This window comes from Leptonotus elevatus, chromosome 1, assembly GCF_054856555.1.
Source record: "Leptonotus elevatus isolate MCC_2025b chromosome 1, RoL_Lele_1.0, whole genome shotgun sequence".
Taxonomy (NCBI): Eukaryota; Metazoa; Chordata; class Actinopteri; order Syngnathiformes; family Syngnathidae; genus Leptonotus; species Leptonotus elevatus.
This window is the reverse complement of record NC_141239.1, coordinates 38,893,288-38,914,222: the sequence shown is the minus strand read 5'-3', so window position 1 is coordinate 38,914,222 and position 20,935 is coordinate 38,893,288. Positions and strand designations below refer to the sequence as shown.

At 38.3% G+C, this 20,935-nt stretch overlaps 1 protein-coding gene across 2 annotated transcripts in view; it reads right to left on the bottom strand.

Annotated features, from left to right (window-relative positions):
* The window catches only part of LOC147182004 (opsin-3-like), a 63,129-nt gene that overhangs the window by 6,002 nt on the left and 36,192 nt on the right, over positions 1-20,935 (bottom strand). For both annotated transcript variants that reach the window (XM_086098160.1, XM_086098169.1), the window contains exon 3: positions 6,181-6,414. In XM_086098160.1, the coding sequence (XP_085954286.1) occupies positions 6,181-6,414 (234 nt within the window). The remainder of the gene's footprint in view (positions 1-6,180; positions 6,415-20,935) is intronic.

The following is a 20,935-nucleotide window of genomic DNA, read 5'->3' as shown; positions in this document are numbered from 1 at the left end:
TGTTTGGCCTATAATATTGCCTCTATTGTTAGCTGTGTTTAATATTATTATTGTGAAGACTCACCTCCCAGGCGCACGCCATAATCCTCCCTCTGCACATTCGCAGATACATCAGAATAAATCTAAAGAATAAATTGTGAGTACTGTACAGGGTGTCTTGGGTTTACTACAGAGCTCCATTCCTGCGGCAGTGATGTAACATGAATTTGTTCTTAGGGGCAAGCCTCTCTGAACCTATTGCTGATGCAAAAGTACGGTCATAATTACAATTAATATTTGTGTGAAAAACGCTTCTAGGCCATACATTTTTTCATGTATATTTGAGCAAATATACCACATCTTGTGACAACATATTTTTCTTATTCTGTGCAAACTACTAGAAACTCGTTCATTGCAAGACGTTCATAACCCTGAGACACTGTAGACCAGGGGTGTCAAACTCATATTAGCTCAGTGACCACATTAAGTGGGCCAGACCAGTACAATCATGGTATAACTTAAAAACAACTGGTGTCAGTTATACACAGATTTTCGCTATTAGCAGGCCATCTTTAAGTAGCGGGACACAACTGTAAATATATTGTTCCAAAAAATAAACATGAATGCAAATGGAACATGGCAACGCTTTGACCGTTTGAGTGTTATATCTACCTGTTTTGCATATACATGTATATTGTTCCCAGAATGCATTGTGTGGCGCAATTAATGAAGTTATGGGACGTTATCCGTGTCATATGTGTTTGTGTTAGCAGTAGCTGAATGTGTGTCATATTAAGCACTAGGGATGCACCGAAATGAAATTTTTGGCCCGAAAACCGGATTTCATTGTATTTATCTTCATTAATTAAAAGTATAACATTATTATAAAATATATATAAATATTTTAACAAAGCACAATATAAATTGAAATGTGCCCACCGCAGACATGTTGGCTAATTGTACATTACACACCAAACGAGGGTTGAGCATTTTCTGGTGGTGCGATTGCACTTTATAGTCAGCGTAGTTCGCACAGGCAGGCACGGATGCGTGTGGCGGGACAAGCTGCGGCGCACTTATAATCGGCACATTCACATATTCACCAACCTTTAAAAATAAATAAATACATTTGTTGGCACCAGCTAATCAGCTTTGGGGACGGACTGCAAAGTCATACACAGCGTCCTGTACAGGTCTGCCGCCACCCGGAGATAGCAGTAAGTGTTTCCGTGTTTAAAACGGTTGATAGCAATAGTGCTAGCATTAGCTAAAGTATTTTGCACGTCCACCGAAAAAGTGGAAGCGTTCGGTTGGCTCTTATAAAAATAAAATATATAAAATATTTGTTCTAGAAAGAAGTTTTTAATCAGCAGGTTAAACTGATTAAAGGTCTCAGAAAGGGAAGACAACTTCAAATGCTGCTCTAATAACCTCAAGATTGTTCCAAATTGTCAGGCCGGATGTGCCGCTGCACAGTGGGCTGTGAAGGTATGCAAGATGTTACAGATGGGCAGATCGTTAATTAGGCATCAGTAATGTTTCATCTGGACGTTATTCGCTCCAGTGGTTTCTGTCTCCGCAACTTTGCCTGGAACTAACTGTCACATGACCTCGAATGACATACAAGACAAAAAAAATAAAAATAATGTCCGTTGACAGGAATCAAAAAGCACATTGAGTGAAAACATACCCAGTAGTCCACAGTGTGAATTCATGTTCTTGGTAGCCTCTTTGGCTCTGTTGACTGTGGGCGCCACTGATGGATGATGGAAGAAACGCACGCCAGCTGTTCCTTGTATCTGTACAGCATTTTTAGTCTTCAACTCGCCTCAACTCACAGTTTCCATAGTAACGGGCTGGGAGGAATTGAAGACTGAAAATGACATACAGGAGTGTTCCCGTCAGAATGTCACAAGTGGGTAATACTGTAAGTTGTTTTTTGTTGTTGTTTTTTCACAAGTTCCTGTTAGGTCATCAATTTGTGGCTGAGCTGATGTTTTATTTGGACATGTGTTTGGGGATTGGAAACAAGACCAAATTGCTTGTCGTTAGATCTGTAACAATTCACATTGCAAAAAAAAATACAATTATGACATATCAATGAAGAAATGTTTACCATAAAGAACAAGTTAACATGCCGTAATACCGCAACCCCTTAGGTTGATTTGATATAATGCAGTATTGCATTCCCTCGAATCATCATTCACAATCATAAACCCAAAGAACATCTTCTAGATGCTATCGTTGATTATGCAACGTGATGTAATTTAGACTGTCATGACAAGTTTGCTCTATATTATTTATTTGGTTGTTACCAACATAACTATGAGATTCACTTTTCAAAAATCATTTCCAGTGTAATACATTTTGTAAAAACTTTATTTGGACGTATGCCACAATGTCGCAACGTAGTCAGTGCGTAGTGACGTAGAATGGCGGCTGGCTCTCTGCCGAGCAATGTGAAACGCGTATAATGTGTTCATAATAATAAGTGTTAATTTTATCCGCCATTTTTTAATTGAGTCTCAGTTTTAGTCCAATTTGAATTATGCTTATTAGTTTTTATCATAGTTAGTCAACCTCATCCCATTTTTGTTTAGTATATTTTAAGTCGGCTATAAATCTAGTATTATAGTCTTTATTTTAATCCAACAAAACATAATTTTATTTGTCTAGTTTATCTTATATAAACCTATAAAAAAAGCAAGTTAAGCCTCGTAGCGTTCCTAAAGAAACAACATGCGATCGGGAGAGTCAAACTCCCCCACGCCATGCTCTCATCATTCACCAGACCCATTCAAGAGTTTTGATCATCCCTTTAGGAACGCTACGGAGGCTTACCTTGCTTTCTTTATACTAGTGTTAATTTCGTGAACGGAAACTAAACAAAATAAATTCGTCAACACTATATATATTATATTTTATGTTCTAGTAACAAAATCTGTCAACGTTTTAGTCTAGTTTTAGTCAGGACAGTCATTTAACCCCTGTAGTTTTTTGTCAGCAGATTATGTTGAACATTTCGGATTTAAACCTATTTCACATAAAATGTTCTCTCATCTTTTTTATGAAAAACAGCTTCACACCCAACTACAGTATACCAATAAGTGGCTATTATGGCTCCATGCTACGAGCTAGTAAGTTAGCCAGCATTAATTAGCGGTTGGATTGATATTATTGTTGTTATTGTTAAGTTATAACTATAATTTACTTATTTCTTTTAACCTTTCACCGTGAATACACCTCCTGTCTGTCCCATGTATTTGTGCATGTTGCACTCGCTAGCTGCAGATTTGAAAAGCGGTGTGTCACTGAGTTAAATGACAGTGTCACATTGACAGATCAGCAGAGACAAGATTTTACCAAATCAAATGTTTCATCTCATTTTTGTTTATGAACTAGAATGTCCATAGATTTTAGTCCAGTTTTTATTAAGTGAAGTACATTTTAGTCTTGTCTTCATTAGTCGACGAAAATGCATACTGATTTAGTCTCAGTTATTAATTATGAATGAGAGTTTTAGTCTAATTTAGTCTAGTTTTAGTCCGGTGAAAAATGTGTGTTGACAAATTTATTTTGTTTAGTTTCCGTTGACGAAATTAACACTAGTATAAAGAAAGCAAGGTAAGCCTCCGTAGCGTTCCTAAAGGGACGATCAAAACTCTTGAATGGGTCTGGTGAATGATGAGAGCATGGCGTGGGGGAGTTTGACTCTCCCGATCGCATGTTGTTTCTTTAGGAACGCTACGAGGCTTAACTCGCTTTCTTTAAAGGTTTTTCACTACGTTTACACACTACGCACGTAGATAACAATGGCGACGTAGGTCCAGACAAAGTTTCTACAAAATGTATTCAACTTGAAATGATTTTTGAAAAATGAATCTCACAGTTATGTTAGTAACAACCAAATAAATAATATAGAGCAAACTTATCAGTTGGGGTTCCTTTTAAACCAAGAATGTTGACATACTTCAGATTTACTTCCCTCCGACAGGGTACCTCCTGTGCATCAATATCAGATGTTGAGAGTGGCTCTATTTAATACACTTGGAGTGTCTGCATTGGACATCAAGGGATGAGAATGTCCTGGAAATGTAAGCCTTGTTTAAAGCCTCCAGACTTATCCATGACACAATACCTGACCTCAAAGCAAATCCTTTTGCGGCAAAAGTGCAACAGTACTCTGACATGTTTGGCAATTTTGCTCATTAAAGCTGATTTATATTCACCAAAGACTTTCAATAGACTCAACTAATGCAGTATTTATAAAATGAGAGAATATTTTTCAGACTGTGGAATGGAAAGATAGCAAAAAGATATACAAGAGTGACGTGACTTTAATTGAAAGACTATGCTAACCCACGCTGTTAATACACACAATAGTGTAGAACGAGATAGTGTTGAGCATGATAATCACCAAATGTCTACTAGAAGAGTGGCAGATAACACGTCTGTTAGACTGATTTCACTTTCCATCCATAGCTGCTTATTTTTGCTTTGCTCCTGTGTCCTGCCTCTTTTGGCCAAAAATAAAAGTAGGGGTGCATTGTTCAATAGTTTAGTACGTGATGGTCCTAAAAAGTTTCCCTTGTCTGCCAGACTCATGACTGTAGTGCTCTTGCAGAAGAATGTATGAACATCGTGATTGGGCAATTTCTGCAGAAAAAGTACATGACTTGCAAATGTCAATCAATGCCTTTCATTGACAATCACAAAAAAAACGATCACCCGCAGCTCATAGTTTGTACCTGCAGCCAACTGGAGACCGGCCTGTGTGCAGTGTTGCGTCCCCTCCCTGTATCTAAATGGACTAATCTGCTGCTACAGTATGTAAGTGTGCTATACATGGCAGCTCACGAGAAAGCACCAGACTGAGAGTAATAAACACAGCACAGAAGTTCACAGGTCACTGTCTGGTCAGCTTAGAGACGTTTTCTAGATCTCGCAAAATAGACAACTCCCACCCCAGGAACCACCTGTTTGCTGCCCTCTCAGAGCTCACAAAGGCTGCACAGACTCGAAGGGTCAGATGCTTACCCAGAGCCAAAAGCACACATCCTTCAACACTCTACACACAACTGCACTCTAACACTTTATCCCAAACACAAGTCTAATATTATTATAACAAATGTAATATTATCATCATGTGTAAGTGTTGCCACCTCACCTTATTGTATTTTGTTTTATTTATATTTTTTGTCAGTGTTTTCCTCTTCTGTTTGTTACACCAAGAAGTGACATTCCAATTTCGTTGTGTACTACAATCACAATAAAGGCTATTCTATTCTATTCTATTTTTATTATTCTATTATTTTCTTATGTAATCAATCACACTGTCTTCAGTGGACATAGTCCAAGGTTAATTGACACCCACTGAGAGTGTTAATAAGTACTGCGAGTTTTCCCTCTGGTTTAGATGTGCCACCTGCTGTGTGTAATTGATTAGAACTTCATAAAAGTAGCCTCAGTTATTGTTTATTTTTAGAATGTGTGCCACTTTGAGACAGCCAGTTTATTTTGCCCTCTGATCAGTGACAAAGTATTATATATTTTTTAATCCATCCATTCAACCATTATCTGAAATTTACAATCCAATGGAATCCTTAAGTGGAAGTCAACCCCCCCAAAATTCTTGACAATAATATGTTCTATGCAGCCTCACTAGTCTAAATACAGCATTCTGGTTAGTAATGCGTGAGTGGAGGTAAGCAGTAAAATCCAATTGTTTATATCAATATTAGAAGGCGGCCATTTTGCCACTTGTTGTCAGAAATGAAATGAAAATGATATCGCAGTTGCTCAGATCTAAGGTAACAACTAATCACAGCTCAGCTTAAGAAAACAGGTGAGCTGTGATTGGTCGTTGCCTGAGCAACTGTGATGTCATCTTCAGTCGACAGCTAGTGGTAAAATGGCCGCCAACTGAGATTGATAAAAACGGCAGGATTTTGCTTCATAACTCATATTGCACAAATTTAATATTAATCAGAATGTCATGTTTAGACTAGTGTGGTCACATATAACATATTATTGTCAACAAATGTTGGTTGGTTGATGGTTGACTTCCCCTTTAAAGTGGAATTTCCTCATATGCAGCTAAAGGTTTTAACATATCTTGTGAGGCCCTAGCTCGGCCAACTATAGTCTGGTTGGACCCGGACCACATATTAAATATCAAATTAGATGACAGACCTCCCTTACCTGTTTATTCATGAAGACGTATATCACGGGGTTAATGACTGTGCTCGTCTTTGCCAGGACTGAAGGTATGATGCTGGCTTCAGGCGTGATGAGGCCGGGCGGTCCGAAAGTGGCCAGCAGCGCCATGATGCCATAAGGCAGCCAGCACATAAGGTAGCACATCAACATGACCACCACCATGAACAAGACTCGCTGCTCCCGTTTCCTGCTCATCGACGCGTTGATCCCACTCACCTGGAGACAGCAAGGTGGCAAAGGGGGAAAGGCTTTAGGGCAGGGGTGTTTATAGACCCCCTGAATCTCCCAGGATAGAAACACTACCAACAACAACAACAACAACAACAACAAAAAAACGAAAACCAGGACGCATCAATAATTGAGATGCCATTGCCAAACAAATAACTACTACTCCCACAATTGTTCTTGTCATCCCATAATCCTGAAGTGTCTGGAGTGTTTTCCAATTGTATTGTTGACATGGGTGGGTCCCTCTTACCAAAAAGAGGTTTATTTAAGTATGCTTCAAAATTTGAGTATACTTCCAATTTACTTTTCTTGTACTTTTTGGAAGTATACTCCACCAAGTAAATGTTAAGTGTACTTGTAAGTATACTTAAACATATACTAAAAGTTTACATAGTTTATACTTAGAAGGCACTCGCTAATTATTAAATTTAAAATTATAGGTTACATTTATTTATAATGCCCTAGAGATCATGTGGCCGGATAGCCTGGAGGTTAAGGATCGCTGGTTCGATCCCAGTCAATTCATTACTACTTTTTGCTGCTTTTTGAATACGTCTTTTTGATGTAAACTAAACTGTACCACAAAGTATACTTAATAGTGTACTTCAGGGGTGTCAAACTCATATTAGCTCAGGGGCCGCATGGAGGAAAATATATTATCAAGTGGGCCGGATCGGTAAAATAATGGTATATAATTTAAAAACAATTGCTGTCAATTATACGCAGATTTTCGCTATTTGTATGCCAGCCCTAAATGACGGAACTCAACTGTAATCATATTGTTCCAAAAAAACAACATGAATGCAAATGAAACGCGGCAACACTTTGCCTCTATGAGTTTCGGACGTGTTAAATCTACCGGTTTGGCATATATATTGTTCCCAGAATGCATTGTGTGGAGCAGTTAATAAAGTTGTAAGGACATTAATCCTTGTCATATGTATTTGTGTTAACAGTAATTGAATTTGTGTCGTATTTAACACGTTTATGTCAGTCTACGATTTAATTGTTTATTTTTTTAAACAAACCGTAACTTTAAGCTGTGTGTAAAATAATGACATCCAGGACAATTCCATGTACAAGTTGAATTGCTCATCTGAGGATTTATTTGATTGTAGCCGGCTGATTAATTGGTCCGCCTCAAATCGACTCATGAGCCGGATTAAGCCCCGTTGCGGGCCTAATCTGGCCGTATGTTTGACACACCTGGTGTACTTAAATATACTAGAAAGTATGCTTGAATATACTTATTATTAATATACTTTATAATATACATAAGTATACTTTTAAGTGTACTAAAATGTTCCAATTTAGTCCCAAGGAGTTTACTTTTAGTATAAGAATAAGTAAACTCGAAAAATAAACTTAAGTATACTCTATATTATGTACCTAAAGTACCGTATACTACTTTTTGGTAAGGGAAGCCACCAGCTAGCAACAGCTAGTAGGGAGCCCTATGCAGGGAGTTTCCGACTTGTCAATACAGTCAGTGTCTAAAGCTCTGCCCTTATTTTGTCATTGATGTGGGCCAATGAGATCCGGAAGTCACGCGACTATTTCTCTGAACACGCCACCCATGGCAGGAAAGTAGCGGCGCCGCGTTAATGGACTACAATGACGAGGAGGGATAAAGCTAGTGTTTATCCATCATCGTTCCGCCAAAGAGCCCTGACACTCACTTTGATGAAAAGGACGTGACATACATGCGCGAGGTGGACAACTCGGCGACGCTGCTACATGGAATTACTAACAAGTCCGCCAACAATAACGACCATATTGGTCAATTTACCGTGCACCAAAATACGACCAAGTGTTAGGTTACAGGTTAGGATGACTCTTTCAGTGAGGTTGTACAGTATACGATACGTCTTTACATGGGACACTAATGGTTGAGGTTAGTAAAAGGCACAGTGAGGTTGTAGACCGCTAGGAAACATGTAGTCAACACTAAGAAAACATGTAGACAACTCTAAAACAAACAAACAAACAAACAAACAAACAAACAAACAAACAAACACTGGCTAAATAGCTCAGTCAGATAAACATGTAGATGGTCGTAATTTGGCACCTTTTCAAGACGACCTATGTAGTTGTATTTATTGGAGGATTGTCTTGGAATTACCCCCTCTCTTGTGCTTTCAAATCTGATCATACAAAAGCTTTCCAAGTTCATACAATCCAGATTTATTTCCCCTTTGTGTCTGGTCAAAATGTCCGAAGTTAGCAGTTTCACGCACGTCTTGGCAGTGTTATTTAGGTACGTTAGCAACTTAGCATATGCTAATTCGGCTGCCGCCTTATGCCATAAAAAAGTATTTATGGTGTTGGTCAGTTAAGTGAACTGTGTAATATCTATTAAACCGTAGCAGCACAAACGAACAAAACTGATTATTTCGCCCCACATTTAGCGTGTGGTACAGGCAAGTTAGCATCCGCTGATTCAGCCACCATTTACAAAGTGCCCGATCACGTCGTTTGCCTTCATTTAATAACTATACAATCGAGCTCCATCTACGCGACTAACTGATTCAGTAATGATATGTAGTGATGAGGAGGATCCCAAATCCTCTGTCTTGTTGTTCACCCTTTTTATGGCTGCTGTGATCCATTGGCTCCGCATCGATTCCTCTTTTGGTAGCCTGGATAATGTCCGATCCTTTTTTTTGCCTCTTCTTGTTATGGCAGCTCGTCCAGTTTAAGGTGGCCACTTCCATAAGGTCAAAAAGGAGGACATATTTCAACAAATTAATAAGTTTTCCCTCGCTATAACGCAGTTCACTTTTCACGGCTTCGCTGTTTCGCTGATTTTTTTGGGGGTGCAATTTTGCATGCATTTATTTATTTATTTTTTACACTTAAGTGCCTATTTAAAAAAAAAAATTAAGGTTTGAACATTGAAAATGTTTAAACAAAAGAGAAACGTGAGAAAATGTAAATACCTTGATGAGAAAAGTGTATAAACTGTGTGGTGAGGGGTTTTAGAGCCTTAAAATATTTATAAAACAAAGCTATAACTACTTTGTGGATTCCATTTATTGCGAGTATTTTTTGGAACCTAACCCCAGCGGAAAACGAGGGAACACTGTATATCAGACTTGCGGTGTACTTTCATCAACAATAAAGTTTTGCATGGTTTATAGATCACGTTTGTGCACTAAATGGTAAAAAAATATCAATATCAAATTTCTTTTTGACAATTTATTTTATTTATAATACCATGTCTTTAACCCATTAAGGCCGGGAGCGCGTGACCGCGCTTCAACCGTTGAAGCGAAAGCGCTCCAGCACTTCTCCCTTTAAAGCCGCGAGAGCGGATACGTTATTTGGTTTTGTTTTAGTCTCTTAGCCGATTAAATTCAGCAGAATATGCACTAGAGAGTGACGTGGACCTCGTAGCATGTCCTCGAATTTTATAAAAGCATTTATGGTTGACGCAGATTCGCAGGAGTTATGAAATAAATGACACGATTGACGACAGCATGGGAGGAATTCGAATCAGTGTAGCAAGTCGACAGTGACATACTGTTAAGAAATATGTCTTGTAACGGAATGGACGAATTGATCCCCCAAGGTTATTACAACTGCGCTCCAGTGTTGAAAGTAAATATAGGCCTATATGGAGTTGATGCGACATTTGTTTGTTGATTTAAAAAAAATATATTGAAGGTTTATAATAATAAACTTATGTTTGTGTGTCTGCCACAGGTGTAAGCTCTGAAATGTTTTGGGAATTATGTTTCTATCTGCTTTAGGAGATGAGATATCAATTATTTGTAATATTGTTGAATTTCCAGGAAAACTTCAGGTTATTGGGGGTGACCGTAGGTTTTAGAGGCATGTTTTGCCATGCGGTTTGTCCTGCGCAGACCAGTTGCCCACAAACGTCATTCTCATGGCAAAACACAACAAAATGGCAAAATACAGGCTGGGGTGGATGATGACAAAATCACCATCACACATTAACAGAAGCCCAGAGGTGTTGATTGAGAAGAATTACATGTGTATACATCCAGTGTTTAAAAAGTGTTTATTTCTGAGTAAAAACTAAAGACCTGACCGGAAGGTCAACAAAAGGCGGACAAACCAGCGTCCGGCCTCGGGTTGCGCAGGACGCCGGACTCATCACTGAAAAGTAGGACTGTCTGGCCTAAATCCGAACGTCTGGCCACCCCAGTCCAGCTGTTAATTTTGACAGCTGGCAATCCTTGTTAATGTGTGGCGTTTGATATTTACTCAAAGTGGCAGACACGTTATATATGCTACCAAAATGGCTGCGTTAACGGCCATTTTGGGACGTGTGACGTCAACGTCCAGATCTCTATTGCCAGGGTTGACTGCACTAATGAGGCCTCACTGGTTAAGCGGAGATGAGTTGGAGCGACAGGTTTTTCATGAGCTCATGATCTCTCATGATGGCAATATTATCAGACCTTATAGGCTCTCGAGAAGTGAGATGTTAGGAGGGATTAAAGTACGGAACAAGAGGATCAGGAAGCGCAACAACAGAAATAACTTCAGCGAGTGAGAGGTAGAGACATCCGAAAATGATAGTATTGTATTTTCCCTTTTCATTCTCTATGGATTGTTGGGGTGGTTTGACAACAGAAACACACTGTTTTGTTGGCATATGCATGCTTAGTCGAGACACTTCAGCGGACATGCCAACAATCTACACAAAGCAAAAAGGGGAGTAAAACAATTTCCAGAGTGATTTTAGCCTTAAAATTTTTTATTACTTACTACAGGTGCTGTTATACGGGCTCTACATTCTATGTACAACTGTATAAGCTAGGCCAAAGTAAGCATATTTGCAAGCTCTTCTTACATTATGCATTATTCAGTTTGCCTCCAACTGACCAAGATAAGTTGCTCATTTCTGTTGATTCCCTTCCTGCCACTCATTCAGTGACATTAGCATAAGATATAGTGCCCCACCTGTTTCTATTACTGTCACACTGAGACACAAAATGGAAGTCAATACCCCACCATCTGCACGTCCCTGGTCGCAGGTATAACAGCACAAGCACATCGATCATTTATTTTCAAGACTATTATGAGATACAGATATTCCCTGGGGGTTTATACTGACTCATAATCAATATCTAATGACAGTTGCCACATCACTTACCACAATTTTAGAAATACTCATATTGTGCATTGACAGGTGTGGAGGTCCCCTATAGGCCCTCGGCATTGTTATAGTCTTTAATTTGAATTCTATTTTCAGTATTTTTCTGCACAGACCAACACACCCAATCAAGCAAGCAAATTCAGCGTAAAAATATCACATTTTGCTTAATAATACGATAACAGAGATGAAAAGGTAGGTGGAAGCAGGGGGAAATCTATTAGTTGAGGTTCTTTATATCTGAATTGCAGCATACCATTTGCAATCGCGTTTATCAAGAAAGACGCTAATATGCTGACACTCAAATTCTTATTAATATAATAACAATCCAAATAATAATAATAATAATTATAATTAATACTATCATTATATAATATAATTAATATAATAATAATACTTATTATTATTATTATTAATATTATTTTATAATATAATATAATATAAAATAATAATAATAACAATTATTATTATTTTTATTATTATCATCATTATGATGATGATGATGATGATGATGATGATGATGATGATGATGATGATGGCCACTTTACAGTGCTTTGTTCAAAATGACTTTTTATGTAACCCAAACTATATAAAATGATTTTTTTAAATTTCAGTGTTAAAGTCAACTATGTGTGTTGTTAGAGTACTTATTTATTTATTTATTTAGACGGTACGGTTTGAACATATGAACTACCTACTTTGCTGTTATTTTTGTTGTTTTATAGTTAGTTGTTGTAGTTACTTTTGTCGGTTAATTGCACTCAAAAACGTTTTCTTTGAGTTTCAGCATAGGTCTAATGACTTTGCTTATCTTGTGACACTAACGTAAATGGTAAATGGACTCCATTTATATAGCACTTTAACTACACCATATGATGCCCAAAGCGCTTTAAAATTAAGCCTCACATTTATACACAGTCTTACACCAGTGGTTGACTGCTGCCATGCAAGGCGCTGCCAGGTCCACTTGGAGCAAATCAGGATTTAGTGTCTTGCTCAAGGACACTTCGACATGGTCACCAGGGGTGAGGATCGAATCCACAACCTTACGGGATGGGAGACGACCGCTGAACCACTGAGCCACAGCGCCCCAACATAGGCGCTTATAATCTTGGATCTAATTGAATACATCAAACGAGTAGATCTCAAACTTATTCTTTAAATTGTTGTTAATTTAATGTATTTAATTATTATTTAAATTAAAGAAATAGAGTAAATGCTAAATGATTGCAATCAAAATAGTTGAGTGTTTGGTGAACGGAGCAAGTTTACTAATTGTCTGTTCTGATGAGGAACCACTTTCAAATGCTAAGCAACAGTCTCCAAACAAACGAAATTAATTTATGTGTTGCAGCCGCATGAAGACGGTAAGAGGAGGTACTTTTGCATCAAAACGTTGGCTTGGAAACAATACACTTGTTGATGAACATGATGTAACGTTTGGCAGACAAACTGTAAATATAAAAACATTACAACCGGTTTTACCAACTGACCTAAAATAGAGCTGTAAATGATGTGCATGGTGTTATTGTGTACAAGCAAAGATGGCAGAAAAAAATTGTGCAGAACTGTTTGTTTGTTTGCTTGCTTTTGTCTAAAACGTCATTTTGTCCAGAGAGACCTCCCCCAACCTTCACAGCCACTGATTGAATACATTACAGTATAAAAATTGAACTGTATGCAGCATCATCTACACTAGCAATTTTGCATCAGGGCAAATCACTCAAGTCATTTGGGTAACAAAACCAAACATTTTATTATTTTCAATGGTTGAACTGAGACTCTTAATAATTAATGTAAGTGGCATAGTTTTCATTTTATTTGGGCTTAGTTGCACAAATGATACTGCGCTGCAGATCATGTTTAGCAGTAAGTGACTATCAAACATTTCTACACAGATTTGTTGAGCAAAATAAGCAGAAAATTCAGCAGCAGAAATTCTCTTGAGATCTGTTGGTGCGCCCCGTGACCTAGCCATTGAGTTGACGAGTTTTATAATGACTCAATCAAACTATTAAATGTCTGAGTGCTTTAGGACATTAAGAAGTTGGAAAATAAATCACAACCAACAGAAAGGAAGACTACTATAGAGCAGATCACTGTAGGAAATATCACTTAATTTGTCAGAAAAGTATTCATCAATTACAAATATATGATATATATGATTTGTTCATCTAGCCATTCCAGGGTTGGGGAATCCAGGTCCAGAAAGTGAAACCTTGACACAAATGACACAACTGGCAGGTAAACAAGCTCGTCTCTACCTGTTGCTAAAGCCTACCTGTTTCAGGCTTTTTTCTTTCTGGACCTAGATTCCCCAACCCTGCGCGGAACCATGAAATCCTCCATTGTCATTCGATGGCACAACAAACCTGTGGATCAACCCGTTGCCATTCATACAGCAGAATAAGACATGCCTTCCTGCAATCAGCTCAGCTTTGTGTTCAATTACAAAGGCCTAGATTTCACACTGAGTAAGTCCATTTGTGAGTAAATAGAGATGAAATCATCATTACTTAATTATTTGCACTCGTTGGGACATTTCTGATTGGTGCTGCGAAAGGAAATGTTTCCAATGTAAAACGGGTGCCTTGGCTCAATAAAGGTTAGGAAACGCTGCTCTCGATCCCCTGGCCTATCGGCAGATGTTTTGCTCTATGTATTAAGCAAAAAAAAAAAAGATCACTATATGAAATTTCCCAAACGCTGCTCCTCCTACCTGAATTTTCTACCCAAATTCAATTACTTTTTGCATATTTTCTTTGTCGGGTACTGGTACAGATGATGTGGCAAATGGTGACTGAGTTTGCATATTTCTTAATATTGAGCAGAAGTTTGTGTGTATAAGTGCATGTCTGTGTATGTGTGGGGGATGCATTATTCTGTTTATTACCAACAATGTTGTACCAGCAGAAAAAGTTTTCATTGGAAGTTAATTTCATGTACTTATTTACCGTAATTTTTAACCAAATTCTGCATCTAAAGAAGTCAATCAAGGTGGCTGTTGTTGCTTTTTAGGCTTCTTTTATATTTAAAACATTTTAAACATAGTGTCATACTTCTTCTGTACTTCAATAGTACACACGATAATAGCTGCAAGTGGTTTTTCATAATTCCCCAGCAGTTGCAAAGTTTGAAAACAAGATTGGAAAGCTGATCCAAAAAAAGGTGTAGTATACCTTGGTCTAGGAAGTACAGCAGTGACAGGAGAAGAGGAAGCATAGGTGGAAGCGCTATATAAATAAAGATGACTTGACTTGGATGGTTGAGAACACTGTATCTTATGCTGTACATGTGAAATTGTGTTGTGAAAAGCTGCTATGATACTATATACAGTGGTTCTCAACCTTTTTTTCAGTGATGTACCCCCTGTGAAATATTTTTTTCAGCCAAGTATCCCCTAACAAGTGCAAAAAAATTTTGGTTGAAAAACAAAAAACAGACAAACATTGTCTGATTTATCAAACTTTGGATTTGGAACTTCATTTGTACAGTGGACTCACTTGAGCCATTTGTAAATCAAAAGACTAAAAATAAATAAATAAATAAAAAGGAAAAAAAATAACTAATTACAAATAAAGATTTGTGCACAAAAAAAATATCACCATTAAAGTGTCCTCCTTTGGGATCATAGTAACGAATCCGATCTATTCTAAAATAAATAAATCATGAACTGAATTTTAAATAAAATGTTCAAATGATTGACAGGTAATCCTAGGTGGCAAGTGATAGTTTGGTTCGAACTATTCTGGTTTGAGGAGACTTGGTTTTTAGGACAATGCAATTGAATAGCCTACTGAATATAAAACGTATTTTATTAGCATAGATTTTCCTGAAATATTTATGCATTTAAATAATTATGTTTAAAGTATTATTATTTTTTATAAATGCTGCTTTATTTTCAAATCTTGCATACCCCTTGGAGCGACTTCATGCACTCCCATTTGAGAACCACTGCTACAGTGTATAGTATAGACTTTCTGACTGTGGTTTAATTAACAGAGTCTTTGGGGAATTTGGGGAAAAGGCCAGATTAAAAAAAGAATGTGGTACTCAAGTGGCATGCAGTTAAAAGTTGTTTTTAAAGTTTGTAGGTAGAGGCAGCTGGCAGTAAGGGCTAGAACAATTTGAAAGGTGTGAAAATGTTGTGATTTAACAAGGCACGATGGCACAGTTCCTCTTTCTGAGACAGATGCAGTTTCGCAGTATTGTTTTAATTAAAAGAATGACTGTCCTCTGAAATATTATAGTGAAGTCTAGAGAAGTGCAGCTGCAATTAAAGTTGACACTCGGCTCATCTTTCAATATATCAACCATGACCTGCCTCTGGGAGAAGACAGCCACTTACACTAATGTTGTAGAAGAATCCGATCAACAGAAGCAAACAAAATTAGGTAAAAATCAGTTATTCTTTATGTGATACAACATGTAGCACTTGCACCTTGGCCACAGTACCAACATCTACTTGTTTGTGACCCCTTGCACATGAAGGCAGGTTGTACCTTGCTTGTATTTGTGTTTGTTTCAGTGCTACTTAAGTTGAGACAAGAAAGGATTTGCTAACCATCCAATCAAATTCACCAAAACTGCATTAGACCTGTGGTTTACTTTGTGCTGACACTTAGACATGGTCTGAGCAGGCCCAAACTTCACAATCACATTTCTGCCACCAAATTGTCAATCCACCAGGGGCATTGCCGAGGACGCTCCCTCTGCTGCGCCATTACACCAAACTTGGCGGAGACCGGTCTGTCAAATTGGCAAACACGCGCAGCGCGCTTTGCGCTGGCATGAAAACCAGGATCAGCTGTGATTTGCACCCCGCCTGCAGATGCCCTGTCTGTGCCGAAAGCCAAAAATCCCTAATTTTTTATGAATAGTGCCTGTATTTTTACTCTTTTGGATTTTTACTTTGGACGTTATAAATCGAGTAGTCAGATAATGGATGGATGGATGATGTATGGATCAATTTTAGTTTTCTTGTTCCTGTTGTGTCTCGTTAAGTTTTATTGTGTCCACCTGTGCTTGTCAACTCGGTTCCATGTGTCATCCAATCAGCTCCCTCAGCCACATGATGTGTCTTGTCCAGGTGTCTCTTGTTGTCTCATCAATTTGTTTGTATTTAGATCCCTGCTTTCTTTTATTCCTTGTTGGTTCATTGTCATGTTTTGTTGGTGTTTCAATAGCCTTTGTCAATTCCTTCCTAGTTTTTGGTAGTTTTTGTATTTTTCATAATTCCTTGTTTGCTTTTTTTTGTTTTTGTTTAATTCAATTACATTTTTTGAGAACACTCCTAATGTGGGGCCTTGCTTCTCTGCGTTGGACTCCACCACCATACCAAAACATAACAAGTACAATACAGCACACACATTTAGTCAGAACAACGCATTAGAACATCGAGAGGCTCCGAGCAACATGTTCCAAACATGCTTGCTTGCTTACATGATGAAGCTAACAATAGCAGAGTAACTGACAGACGGTTTTATTTGTTTAAGCCTAGATGCTCACTTCCTCACGATGTCAGCGGATTTGACAGCTGATGCGATTTGTTTCACTTCTTTCAGCAAGCAAACACATGCCAACTGATTACCTTTATGCAGGAATCCTCAACAAGTCTTGTTGCCATGAACAGCCACCCAAGATGCACCTTCATGTCAACTGCAATGTGAACTCACTCTTGTGGTCTCATTGTGAATCTACATCAATTAATTTGGAGTCTTCAGGCCAACTAACTGATTAGAAGGTTGAGGCAAATGGCAGCCAGACTGATGACTGAAAGTCACCATCGTCTTCAGAGGCTGCGGACATTGTGCACCTCCTGGTGCTGCACCACCTGCCCTTTTCTCAATTTCCTTTCAGTTTGTAGCTGCACAAAGCTGGCTATTGGACCGTGAGATTGGTGGTGGGAACCAAAAAGCAGCATGAGCCAGAATTTGTGTATTAAAGACCGAATTAAAAACCAAACAAAAAGCAGGCAGCAGGGTGGAATGAGCCGGGAGAGGCAGAAAAGTCCATTTTGCGGCCAAAGCAAATATGGAGGTCATTTGACAATACCTCCCCCAAATTACATGCCATTTCAAGTTAAGGTAATTCTGACTGTTGGGAAAAGACAACGCTGCCTCAAAGCTCCACTTCAAGTCTAACATTCCAAATGTGGCATCATTTCCCACATTTATACACATATAGCACCACCAACATTTTCTGCTTTGCATATAAGGCCTCAGAAAATGTAAAGATAGAGTTTGCCGGTTGGAAGCTGGTAGCAGAATGTAGCTTCAATTCAGCCCTCCCCACACTCCCCGACCAGAGGCACACCCCTCACTAGCATGCACAAGAAATGTAATTGTATAGATTGTAGCAATATTTAATTAATTTTGTCTTCTAACTAGTAACTGTATTAGAATACATTTGTAAAATAAGCACTCCAACCCTGCCAAAAGGGCGACAACAAAAATGGTAAGATTTGTGTTTTTTAGGCCTGCTCTCTAACAGACATACAAATGACACTTCAAATGGTAGGAAAAAATGCCTATAAAAGTTGCAAAAATCACCTCTAGAGCTAATAAAGGTTTATGATGGGGACAGTAACCTGGAGAATTGTTTTTTTTTTTTCATGGTTTAGTATGAAAGGAAAAGGGTGAACTTAGTGGTGACTGCTTAGCATATTGACTCGATCAAGCGGTCCCAAGGTTGAATTTGAGCTTTTCCCAGGATTTCTCTCTGGCTTCCTCACAAATGCCAAAAACATGCATGACAGATAAACTAAAGACTGGATTGCTTATAGCTATGAATCTTTTTTTATTTGTGTGTGCCCCGTGATTGGCTGATGACTGGTCCAAGGTGTACTGTGCCTCAAAACAGAAACTTTCACCTGCTCATTCAAAGCAATAAGTATCTACTGAAAAGATGTTATGCAGGAAGGCATTGGTCAACACTTGTGACTCCAAGAAGGAAAATGGAAAATGGAAAGCATGCTCCATGCAAAACATGTTCCATATCAAGTCGAAATCAGTTACAGTACATTGAAAGTTAAAATGCTGCAAGTGATATACTGCATGTGTCTAATCTGAAAGGAACAAAAAAGTCGGATAACATCTCAGCATCTAATGCTCTTGACTTGCACAACCCCCACTTGCATACGCATATCGTTTCTACCATCAATATGTCCTTGAACTTCAGTGACAGAAAGCTTGGGATTTGCAAGCTCTTCGGGCAATGCGCTTGATAATGTAATTTAAGTGGCACTTTTTTTTTGTCTCAGGCATCATTAAAAGTGGAAATGATTCCACATGCTTACAAGTCAACTTTTTTGGTGTTCCTCTTGAATAGTTTGAGTCTTATTTTGTGCCTTTGGTGCAACTTTGACAGCTGCTACGACATGCCAATATCAAAGCTAACCAGACTCTTGACACGGCAACATGAACACTTCTCTTAGACACATCCTAACTTTTGGCAATTTAGCGCTCCCAACATCATCTACTCTGCCAGAGGGTAAGGGTGCTGTGCTGCATGCAGTGACTGAAAGTGTGAGCCACAAACTTTGTGGAAGGGTGTGGCAATGCGGGATAAAGAAAGCATTCGATTTTGTTCTGATCCATTGCCTTTTCTTCTTCAATTTTGCATGACGACAATGTAATGCTTATATTTTTTACAAGCTGATGGTTTTTTTCCCACTAGGAGGGCAAAGTTTAATAAAACGTGACCACAGACACAAAAGTAATTTTATTTTCCATTCTTTCCATTCTATAAAGATTCCTTGTGCATAAAGTGGCTCTTGGTGATGCAATTCCAACTTTAAGGTTTTCAGGGGACTTATCCATAATTTTACAAGTTGCTCTAAGTAAAGTGCTGGAGTTTTATGAGGCTTTGGAGCTGTTTCTTTGTGCAGGACAAAATGGGGAAATAGAATGGGGTACAATAACCCATCCATTTTATAATTTTTTCGTATACAGTGTCTTCTATTCAGGGTCACAAGTGAGCAGAAGCCTATCCCAGCTGACTTTAGGCAAAAGGCAGACCACTCCCTGGATTGGTTGCCAATCAATAATTAGGCCTGTACAGAAACCGATAACCATTCACACTCACATTCACACTGTCCCGATTGAGAATTAAACCCATGCTGCCTGCATGGAAATCAAGTTTGTGAGCTAATAAACCATTCGTCAATTATAACACTGGGGAATAATTGTGTTTTAATCAGGTCTAACTGCTGTTTATAGTGGGATACAAAACTGATCTCAGTTTTTTGGCATCACGTCAAGTTTTTGTGCTACAAATGTAAATAAAACTAAATAGAACTTACAACAGTATGCCCATATTTAGAAGGTTAAGAGAAAAACCATCACTAATCATCTTAATTCCTACTATGCTAGCTTTTCAGTTGCAGATGCAATGAAAATTGTCCGGTTGCTAATTGTTGCAACCCCATCAAAGGCAAAATAACTTCCGTTTTGTCTTACCATTCCCCAAAGAGAATCCTCCAGAAGAGAGATAACAGAACACACTACACACACCCCCCCCCCCCCCCCGACCCCAAAAAAACATTTTTCAGAACTCTGTGCATTGTCTTTTGCAACAGAACTATGAAATGTAATGTTATGTATTTGTCATTCAAAACATTTTCACACTATGAATTACTGTGAATGTGTTTCATGCGTGTGGGCATTTCCTCATTTAGCATTATCTACATTTTATTAGTATATGTGGAGGAGCAAGAAAAGTAAACTCTAGATTACTTTCTGTTAATATCAGTCGTGCGTGCGACAGTCTCAAGCGTGAACCACACTTTCTCGTCTCTGCTAAGGTGAAGGCCGACCCAGGTTTGGCCTCCCAGGTGCTCTCTGAGACTGGACAAAGAGCATCTCCAGATTGTACAAATTGATGCTTCAAATTGGATTGAGTGGTCAGGTTAACTTAACCAGTCCCATGTTTGCCTAATTAGAGAAATGTAATCTCCTCGTTTTGAGATTATTCCTCTTTAAATGTTTTGTCCCATCTTTATTTTAACCTCCTGAATTCTTGCTTGTTACTATTTTTATGCCAGTTCTTCCTTGTCGTAGTGTCCTGCCCCTGTGATTTCCCAAGTAAATTAGAAAATAAACGTGCACATAATCAGATCCTGTGTGTGTGTGTGTTTTAACAATTTATATTAATCACTAAGCTGGAAAACAAACTCATAAACTATCAAAATGTAACATCCTACACTTTAATTACTGATTTTCCAAGGTTTCTCATCTGTTTATCCTGTTAAAACTATTTAAAAACCGATGTGGTGCTCCAAAAAGGTGAGCCAATTTCAATTGAAACCTTGAACTTGAGTCTCCTCCATTTAATTAATCAATCAATTATTTAATTTAACAAAAATTTGACCCGATTTACGCT